Consider the following 11152-nt stretch of genomic DNA (forward strand, 5'->3'; position numbering starts at 1 on the left):
AATTGGATACAAATAAATATGTATACATTCATTAAATAAATTTTCATGAGAGTTAATATAAAGCAATATTGCACGAGTATGATAATTTTGATGTCTTGAAGTGTCTGAGTTGTATATCCATGTTTTAAACAATACAATGACTGCAACTCTCTGGTAATAACTAAGTGCCAGGTACTCACTTAGTTAACTATTAACTAATCATCTCATGATTAGCTGGAGTCCTAAGTTTGGAAGAGTAATGTTAATATCAACTGTTATATATTTTATAAATACCAGTATCTTCAAACAATTGCTGGACGTCATTACACTAGGTGACTTAAGTATTTGTATACATGCAAAATTTCTCCATTTATATTTTTCATGAATCCGATGTGACACATTATGTTAGTTTAGGACCCATTTTGTAGTCTATGATGTTGTTTATATCATAATAACAGAAAATTCCACATGAATGTCAGTTCTTGGATTAATTGAAGCCTCTTGTGAATCTGCCCATTTCTTGGAAGAAGGAATACACATAATGCTGAAAATACAAAACAAATCAAAGTTTTAAAATAACAATCTTACAATAACCAATGTCAGAAGCATTTTGAATTGACATACTTATTATCAGGTCTCTCACATATATTTAGAAAGTTGTAAGACATTATAATGCTCTAAAACATGTTTATATTCTGTGAATTTGGTAAATATTTCGTAGCTTATTTTTTGTGCAAATGTTTACTGTAATGTCACATTGAAAGAACAGAGTTTATTTTTTCAATTCCATGTACACATGTTTATAAAATAAGAATCCCTAAAGAAAGCTCAAAACGGCATAATGAAAAATGTTACAGGCTCAGTTTGATTGAGCCTGTTCATCGACGGTACTGTTAAGTGCAAACTACCGTCCACGCCCCCTAGGCTAGTAGCAGCTTAAGCAGAATTCAACATTTAACATGAACTGGTACAATTTTGAATTTGTGATATCACATTTTGCATCATTCAGAGAAAAGCTATAACAGCAAATTCTTGGGAGAATTGTGACAGGTTTTGAAAAGTCAAATTTTATATTAGCCATATTATATGAAAACCTGAAGAGCCACCGCCCGGCAGGGGCAACGCTCGACTTTTTACTTTCTCTAAAAGCAAACAAAGAAATGTTTGAACAAAATCTTAACGTTTCCTTTTTATAAAATTAATCATTCTGTCTTGTCAAATTAGGTTTGTCTATATATTTTTAGCTCACCTGTCACAAAGTGACAGGGTGAGCTTTTGTGATCGCTTTTCGTCCGGCGTCCGTCCGGCGTCCGTCCGGCGTCCGTCCGTCCGTAAACTTTTACTTTAAATGACATCTCCTCATAAACCACTAAGCCAATTTCATCCAAACTTCACAGGAATGTTCCTTTGGTGGTCACCTTTAAAAATTGTTCAAAGAATTTAATTCCATGCAGAACTCTGGTTGCCATGGCAACCGAAAGAAAAATATTTAAATATCTTGTTTTAAAAAACCCTAAGAGTTAGATCTTAGATATTTGGCATAAAACATCTTCTAGTGAGTGTCTACCAAGTTTGTTCAAATAAAATCCCTGGGGTCAAAATTGGCCCCGCCCCAGGGGATCATTGATTTTCCCTATATGCATATAGTAAAATCTTAAAAAATCTTCTTTTAAAGAACCCAAAGAGCTAGAGCTAAGATATTCAGCATGAAACATCTTCTAATGAGTGTCTACCAAGTTTGTTCAAATAAAAGCCCTGGGGTCAAAATTGGCCCCGCCCCGGGGGGTCATTGATTTTCCCTATATGCATATAGTAAAAACTTAAAAAATCTTCTTTGAAAAAACCCAAATAGCTAGAGTTTAGATATTAAGCATGAAACATCTTCTAATGGTTGTCTACCAATTTGTTCAAATAAAAGCCCTGGGGTCAAAATTGGCCCCGCCCCGGGGGGGGGGGGGGCTCATTGATTTTCCTTATATGTGTATAGCAAAAACTTAAATAATCTTCTTTGAAAAAAACCAAATAGCTAGAGTTTAGATATTAAGCATGAAACATCTTCTAGTGAGTGTCTACAAAGTTTGTTCAAATAATAGCCCTGGGGTCAAAATTGGCCCCGCCCCAGGGGGTCATTGATTTTGCCTATATGCATATAGTAAAAACTAAAAAAATCTTCTTTGAAAAAACCCAAATAGCTAGAGTTTAGATATTAAGCATGAAACATCTTCTAGTAAGTGTCTACAAAGTTTGTTCAAATAAAAGCCCTGGGGTCAAAACTGGCCCGCCCCAGGGGTGTCATTTTTTTAACTATATGTGTGTATTAAAAACTTAAAAATGTTCTTTTAAAAAAACCAATGAGCTAGAGCTTAGATGTTTAGCATGAAATATCTTCTTATGGATGTCTACCAAGTTTGTTCAAATAAAAGCCCTTGGGTGAAAATTGGCCCTGCCGTGGGCGGGGGGGGGTTTAGGGGGTGAGAACATTGTTTTTCATTACATGTGTGTAGTAAAAACTTAACATTGTGAAACATCTTCTAATGAGTGTCTTCCAAGTTTGTTCAAATAAAAGCCCTGGGGTTTAAACTGGCCACGCTCCGGGGGCCTATATACAGGTGTGCGACCTCAGGGCCATCATGGCCCTCTTGTTTATATATAAGCATACTAATTTATATATATATAAATAGAAACACACAATTCTATAAATAGAAAATTCTATAAATAGATACACGTGGTGGAGTCACATGGTGGAGTAACGTGGTGGATTCACGTGGTGAAGACACGTGGTGGTGTCACGTGGTAGAGTCACCTGGTGGAGTCACGTGGTGAAGTCACGTGTCGGATTCACGTGGTGTAGTCTTGTGGTGGAGTCACGTGGTGAAGTCACTTGGTGGTGTCACGTGGTTGAGTCACGTGGTAGAGTCACGTGACAGAATGATGTGTTAAAGTCACGTGGTGAAGTCACTTGGTAGAGTCACGTGGTGAAGTCAAGTGGTGGTGTCACGTGGTAAAGTCACGTGGTGGAGTCACGTGGTGGAGTCAAGTGGTGGAGTCACGTGGTGGAGTCACCTGGTGGAGTCACGTGGTGGAGTCACGTGTTAAAGTCACGTGGTGGAGTCACGTCGTTAAAATCACGTGGTAAAGTCATGTGGTGGAGTCACGTGGTAAAGTCAAGTGGTGGAGTCACGTGGTGGAGTCACGTGGTGAAGTCACGTGGTAGAGTCACGTGGTGAAGTCAAGTGGTGGTGTCACGTGGTAGAATAACGTGGTGGAGTCACGATTTAAAGTCATGTGGTGCCGTCACATGGTGCAGTCACGTGGTAAAGTCATGTGGTGGTGTCATTTGGTAGAGTCACGTGGTGAAGTCAAGTGGTGGTGTCACGTGGTAGAATAACGTGGTGGAGTCACGATTTAAAGTCATGTGGTGCAGTCACGTGGTAAAGTCACGTGGTAAAGTCATGTGGTGGTGTCATGTGGTAGAGTCATATGGTGGAGTCACGTGGTAGAGCCACGTGGTAAAATCACGAGGTAAAGTCACATGGTTGAGCCTCGTGGAAAAGTCACGTGGTTGAGTCACGTGGTGGTGTCAGGTGGTAGAGTCACGTGGTTGAGTCAAGTGGTGGAGTCACGTGGTTGAGTCACGTGGTGAAGTCAAGTGGTGGTGTCACGTGGTAGAATAACGTGGTGGAGTTACGTGATAAAGTCACGTGGTGGAGTCACGTGGTAAAATCACGTGGTGGAGTCATGTGGTGAAGTCACGTGGTGTATCACGTGGTAAAGTCATGTGGTGGATGTCACGTGGTGAAGTCAAGTGGTGGTGTCACGTGGTAGAATAACGTGGTGGAGTCACGTGGTAAAGTCACGTGGTGGAGTCAAGTGGTGGTGTCACGTGGTAGAGTAACGTGGTGGAGTCCAAAGTAAAGTCACATGGTGGAGTCACGTGGTAAAATCACGTGGTGGAGTCACGTGGTGTATCACGTGGTAAAGTCACATGGTGCAGTCACGTGGTAAGGTCACGTGGTGATGTCACAACAATGTCTTGTCCTTAAGTATGTTCTGTTAAAATATGAAGTTGATCCCTTCAATAATAGCAAAGTTACAGCCAGTTTCAGCCAAAACAATGAAAATTTCAATAATTTTAACTTCAAAGTCAAGGTCATTAATGAGTGAAAGTCAAGGTCTGTCTGGTTATTTTTAAGGTATATCCTTGAAGATTATTATGTTCAAGTTTGAAGACAATCCATTCAAAAATAACAAAGTTACAGCCAATAACAGCATGAACAAGCAAAATTTGGACTTTTAACCTTGAAGGTCAAGGTCATTTATGGATAAAGGTCAAGGTTAGTGTGATCTACTGAAAGGTCTTGTCCCAAGGGTTGTTGTGGCCAAGTATGAAGACAATACATCAAGAAATAAAAAAGTTATCATCCAGGTACAAGTTTGTGGACGGCAACGCCGCCGCGACTATAACAATACCTCTACTTTTTGTTTTCAAAAAAAAAAAAAAAAGAGATAAAAAGGGGCATATCTTTGTCAAAATGCAATACAGAGTAATAAAACTTGACCTGCATATTTTATTTGTGACACCTCATATATCTTTTAAGTTTCAAGCAAATACCTTTTCTTGTTTCAGAAAAATTCAAGTACATGTGAAAATTTAAGTACATTTTCAAAGTCATTTTTTTACCTTCAAGTGTGACCTTGACCTTTAGCCACATGACAAAGGTGACATTGATTCTGCACATAACCTTGTTGAGGTGAACATTTGAGTATACCTAAATTTTAAGATATTAAGACTTTTTTTAAGTTTTAGTATATATCTTTGTAACATCCGTCCCCTACCGACACTGCATAAGATTTAATATTTTGATAAAAGTATTTAAAAACTTATCCTTTCATCCCAAAAATATTGTTACAGACATCCTAAGGTTCTTAAAAAGAGAAAATATTTCCTTGTATGTTTAACTTTATTTGTTGACTAAGGTGCTAACACAATTGGCCCATTTACTGTGCAGCAGGCAATATGTCACTGGACTTTGAAATATTTGAGGTGGTACACAAACTTGGTGAAAATTATAAGTAGAAAAGGGAGCATTATTCTGTCTTGAAAGATACTTGATAGAGCTACCTCCTCTTATTTACAGGTTGGGGTAGAATGGTGAACACATGTGCAAACTTTAGCATAAGTGGTTATGCCGACGCAGAGACCAAGCTCTGGGTACTAGTATAACTCTTCTTCTTCAAATACTCATGCTACGAGTTGCCCAAAAGGTAACAAGTTGGTCACAGGATGAGCTGACCAAGGTTGATTTTGCATGACATGCTTTATAGTAAGGCTAATAATGCTTCCAGGCCCAGGAGCATCAATGTATATGCCACATATAACTGTTATAAAGTACATGTAAAAAATAAATAACACTTACTTGGGTTAAGTACATCTAAAATTAATCCACATTTGTTGTCCCATTGAAAAAAATCCTCAGTTTCCATTCCTATTCACATTTTGAAACTGTTAAATCTATCTTATGAAGTTATTTACAGCAAAGTATTGATTAAATGTCAGACTTAAAATAAAAATAATGATGTCTATTTCACCTGTCACTTACACATCTCATAATCTATTTATAAATTGTTTCTCCCAAGTACATGTAAGGTTACTCAGTACTTGTTGTTGTTTTAAATTCAAACATGTACACTCCAGACTCCAAGGTGTCATCATAGGTGACCACGAAATTGTCTGATTGTTTTATAAATGTTTTAAAGTTTTCAAATTCTGTTTCTGGTTTTATATCACAATCTTGTATATATACTGTCACTGTATGTGGTAGTTTGTTTATAACAGTAATGAGATCATATAACACTGAACAAGACATTGTTATATGCCACAAGACAACACGTTCAATATTGATCATTTGAGGTGACAGTGTTAATGATCTTTCACCTAGATTGATTCTCAACAACTTAACTTCTTTCACATGATATAACAATGATAATATTTGTAACATTGTTTCTATGTCACTGGAAGATTCAAGATCAACACACTCAAATGTTTGTAGTTTACTGGCTGCTGGTAGTTGACTGAGATAAGATGACCCAACACCAGGTTTATATAATTTACCTACACCACATTTCTCTAACAACGATACATCCATGTTTAATTGTGACACAGGTATCTGGCCCAATCCTAGACATCTTAGTTGTGAATGTTGAGACAGGTCAAGGTTGAATCCCCTACATGAAGTATCATGATCACTACAGTATAACATGCACAATGATATTTCTTTCATTGATTTTTTACTAGTGAGGAAATTTAACAATGTCTCCATTACCTCGTGGGTCATAGTGAAACATTCTATATATAAACACTCCAGGTGTTGTAATTTTACCAGTCGTCCATTTATCTCTGCAGACAGCTGGCAATATTCTCCTACAAATTCATGATTTTCCCATTTATTTGATCTCACAGTTAAACATTTTAAAGGGTTCAATAACAAGCTCATTATTTCCTCTTCTACAATTTCACCTTGATAGTATAATTTCTCTATATGTGGAAGGTCAGAGAGTGTAAACAAATTGATTATTTCTTGTAGACTACAAATACCTTCATTTTCTATCATTATTGATTTTATGTTTTCTTTATTGTGTTGACACAGATGTTGTAATTGTTTGAAGTAGTTTTCTTGTTTACATTTTTCATTAATGAAGAAATCTTGTAAACACAATTTTAGGTTTTTGTTTTCCTGGCTTTCTTTGGCACAAGAAATGTACATGTCTTGTATGTCTTGTAATGGATTAATGTACATGTAATCATAACCTGTCAAAGTTCTGTATTTGCTTGTTTTTTCATCATTGTTTATCACAGGCATCAAATCACTTGATATTGTAGACATTAATTTAGGGTTCATGTTACTAATAAAGACAAACACTTTTGACATGTCTAGAATATTTTGTAAACAGTTGCACTCTTCAAAAATGATTTTTTGAACTTCACTTGTATTTTGAAAACTTATAAATATTGCTGAAAAGTATTCCTGCACTGTTTTATGTGAAAATGAAATTTTAGAACTTTCATTTATTAATGTTTTTACTTTACTTTCTGACAATATTCCTGATAGACAGCTTGATTTCAAATCTTCTTGGTCAAGATATTTTTCTGCAACATTTTCATCAAAAACTAATTTGTGCTCTTTTTTCTTACTGAACAATGTATTAAAAGCTAGTTTCCCAATGGTCACCAGAAACGTGTAGTAACGACAGCAATGTTGATGTTTTCTGAAACATTCTGGAACATTACTAGGGGATGTTTCACATGATGAATGAAACTTTCCATGTAACTTTTCTGTTCTAGATAGAAGGAGCTGTATAATGCCTGTATATAATTCTACTGCGGAATTTCCTATTGGAATTTTTGCAATCCATAAACATATAAGATATAGCAACAGGAGAGGGGTGGATTCCATATCATCAAGGTCATGGTTTCTAATTTCCTCTTCAAATCTACAAACTTCATTGATCAGTTTTTCTTCTTCAATGTTGCCTTTCAATATTTTCATTGCGTTTAGGTTAAACTGCCTTACATTTTGTTTATCTAGTTTAACTAGCTCCACTGTTTTGTCTACTTGATTAGTCTTCAAGTTTGAGACTCCAAGCTTCCATGGCCGGGTCGTTGTTAGGATTACACACTTTTCACGTGCATACCGATGAGGAATACTTTTTGGAAGTCTTGAACAATCGTTGTCAGGATGAAACCATTCATCAAGTCCATCTAGTATAACAAGACATTTTTCATTGCGTAAAATGTCATTTAAAAGAGTTTTTGGTATTTCAGATTTACAACGAAGATTATTTATGATTTGTTGTTCAATCATGTTGTCAACATCACATTCTGTATCTACGTCTCTCAATAGCACTAGAAATAAAAACTCAAAGCCAGATATCGCCTCCAATTCTTCTTTTTTAAAATGGTTATAATTTTCATCCATTTTATGAGCTTGACACCATGTTATAGCGAGATATTTTGAAAATGCTGTTTTCCCAAATCCAGCGACCGCTGATAAATATATTTCCCTTGGAACTTTTCTACCCGATGTAAACAGGTCATGTAACGACTTGACTCTAGTTGTTTCTTTCCTTCCACCTGGAAGATTCGTCTGTATGTCAATTTCTGGCATAATGTAGAACCCAGCTAGAGGGGTATGGGAATCATCTGTGAGTGGTGAAAGTGGAACTGTACTCTGATAGGTGTTGTACCATGCTATAAGTTCATCCTTCAGATCTGAAATAGAAATAATTGATATATTAGTATTATTCATTCAGGTGATGAAATAAAAAAAAAGAAACAAGATATGATTAATTAATTATAAAGGTGTCAGTGTGTACATATTTATAGTAATACATGTATATAAAACACAATTAGCATCACTAATAAAGAAAAGAAAAGCGAACAAAAATCGTTCAGAAACAAAATTTCAAAACAAGTTGTTGTTTTTTTTAATTATTCCTTAACAATACTTTATATTAGTTTCTAAAAGAAATAGGAAATACAAAAATGTTGAAATTGATACAAATTGTATTCGTCTGCCTTTTTTAACAAAAATTAGCAGACGAACACACTTTTTAATAATTTGTAGGAAATATTTTACTGAAATTCATACAAAATGTCTCAAATATACCTCTTTTACTGTTTCACTGAGCATCTCACTTCATATTTTACTCTATGCAATCTTTTTATAACAAAAAGTCAACTTTTGGTTGCCTCGGTCATTACTAAATTTGAAATGCACTGACAACTGTAATGAACATTAAACTATAAATAGTAACCAGGTGTCATGGACTGGCAAAATATATCTATGGAGTGCCATAACTGCCTTATAGCCTGGGCACGGTACTTAACATTTATCAAAAAAAATTATATATAAAAATCATACATGAATGAGATTTCTCTTCTTTTTAATAAGTGATCCTTTTCCAAAACTGTTTGTCGAATTCTATTTCAAGATATTCAATAAAATTGTCTTTTATTTTTAAAACTATTTCTATAGTCAGCCATTTTGGCAATCGGAACATCCTCGGCTATAATCAATTATAACCGCGGAGTAAATTCGGATTGAAAGTAGTTTAACCACGTTGTTTCAGATGTAAACAGAAACAGAAAGTGTTATCTTCATATTCTCTCTATTTTGACATCCAAAGAAAAATAAAGTTTGTTTCGGTACAATTATGATTGAAAATATGTATGACAACCATTTTAAATTTCAAAATGCCCACTGGTGTACAATTTAAACAAATCCGACTAAATGTCAACAGGTTGGCATTTTGTACTTTCGGTTTCTACAATCATAATAATAAATATATAAATAATGACTGTATTGTTTGTATTTGTTTCTATGAATTCACTTATTTTAGGTGGACATTTACTTCCAATATTGGAAATAAGTTTGTCAAAAACTCCCAGCATTAAAAAATACTCATTGTTATTGTTACATGTTAAGTTTTTTAGCGTAAAAAAGAACGAAATACCGTATCCGTTCTGGATATTCATACAATTGTGTTTGAGGTCCTTATCCGAAGACTGACAAGTTGCGATTGCCATTTTGGGTGATTTCAGAGGTTACTACGGCATCACGGTCTTCCACAAAAATGCAAGTATAAAAGGACAGATGGGTCAAAACCTTCAAATTAAGATGTGGAAAACTTCCAACAGTTAACTGACTATAAAATTCAAGCTATACGAATAGATGATATGCCAGTATATTGGATTATTACATAGTAACAATTAAGGGATTTTGTAGTCAAATATGGAGATTTTAATCAAAAAGTTTTTCTCCCCGAATATTCATTATTCACAAACTTGAATTTTTTGGCAGATGCTGTGTAGTTTTATGTGACAGTTTTGAAAATAATAGCATTGTCATATGTAATCTGAATAATTTGACAGCAAGACCGAGCGACTTTACAAATTGATATTACACAGATGTTGGTATTTACGAAGGGCGGCCATCCTTTATATAATAAAAAGCCCTTAAGCGCATAATTTGTTTGCTAGGCTATGTCATCATTACTTTTACTAGTAGTTGCAGAACATGTAAATACTGTGATATCCTAGAACCCGTGATATCATAGGAACCGAGTATATATATACACATTTCTAAAGTGGTGGCATCTTTTAAATAAATGGTGCCGTGATTATGATAAATAGTAATTACTGTTGCTTTTAAAGATGTCTGGTGCTATATGGTTTTGATAGATGGTGATGTCGTTTTCATATAAAGGGGCGTGGTGATTATATATAGTGATGTAGTTTTGGTTTATGGTACTGTCGATAGGAAAGATGGTATTGTGGCTTTGATAAATGGTGAAGTTGTTTTGATAGATGTTGCTGTCATTATAATATTTGGTGCTCTCTTTATCATATACTGTGCTGTATTTTGATAAATGGCGATTTCATTTTGATATATATGTTCATGTCATTTTGATGAAGGTGATGTAATTTTGATAGATGGTGATATGGTTCCAAGAAATGGTACTCTGGTCTTAATCGGTTATGCTATCATTTTGGTAATTTTGGTATAAAGTGACTTTATTTTGTTAGATTGTGCTGTGATTTTCATATATGGTTCTGTTATCATGTATATGGTAAATGACCTCACCATTCACCGAAACAACAGCATTAGATCTATAAACACCATAGCACCATAAAGCAGAGAACCACATCACCATAACAAAACCAAATCACAATATATATGGAAACTCCATCACCATCTTTCAAAATGGCATCATCATATATTGAAACGACATCACCATCTATTATTTAAAGAATTCTGGCAACAAAGTGATCCCTCGGAAGCATTAATCACAACAAAATTACATAAGAATTGCAGACTCGGTTTGATTGAGTCTGTAAAGTAAGTCGCAGCACCGTCTATAAAATGACAGCAACATATGCTTTTATAACATCACCATCTATCAAACCGACATCACCATATATGAAAATGATAGCACCATCTATCCAAACGACAGCACCATATAACGATAAATATATCACCATACGACAATAACGACATCATAAATTAGCAAAATCACAACATTTTATCAACACTTTAGAATGTATATAGAAGGCGGCTATGGCGTTCCATAATGATCTTTTTTTCTTTTGTTTTTAAAGAAACATGAAATATGT

At 35.0% G+C, this 11152-nt stretch overlaps 1 protein-coding gene across 1 annotated transcript; it reads right to left on the minus strand.

The window, feature by feature from the left end:
• Window positions 1–104: 104 nt before the first annotated feature.
• Window positions 105–8285, minus strand: LOC132744403 (uncharacterized). Its single transcript, XM_060733114.1, has 2 exons — window positions 5397–8285; window positions 105–523 (listed from the first exon to the last, which is right to left on the minus strand). Exon 1 carries the CDS (start codon window positions 8283–8285, stop codon window positions 5628–5630), a length of 2658 nt encoding a protein of 885 aa, XP_060589097.1. The 3' UTR covers window positions 105–523; window positions 5397–5627.
• Between the last annotated feature and the right edge of the window lie 2867 nt (window positions 8286–11152).

This window comes from Ruditapes philippinarum, unplaced genomic scaffold (genome assembly GCF_026571515.1).
Source record: "Ruditapes philippinarum isolate M1 unplaced genomic scaffold, ASM2657151v2 ctg10360_1_1_1_1, whole genome shotgun sequence".
NCBI lineage: Eukaryota > Metazoa > Mollusca > Bivalvia > Venerida > Veneridae > Ruditapes > Ruditapes philippinarum.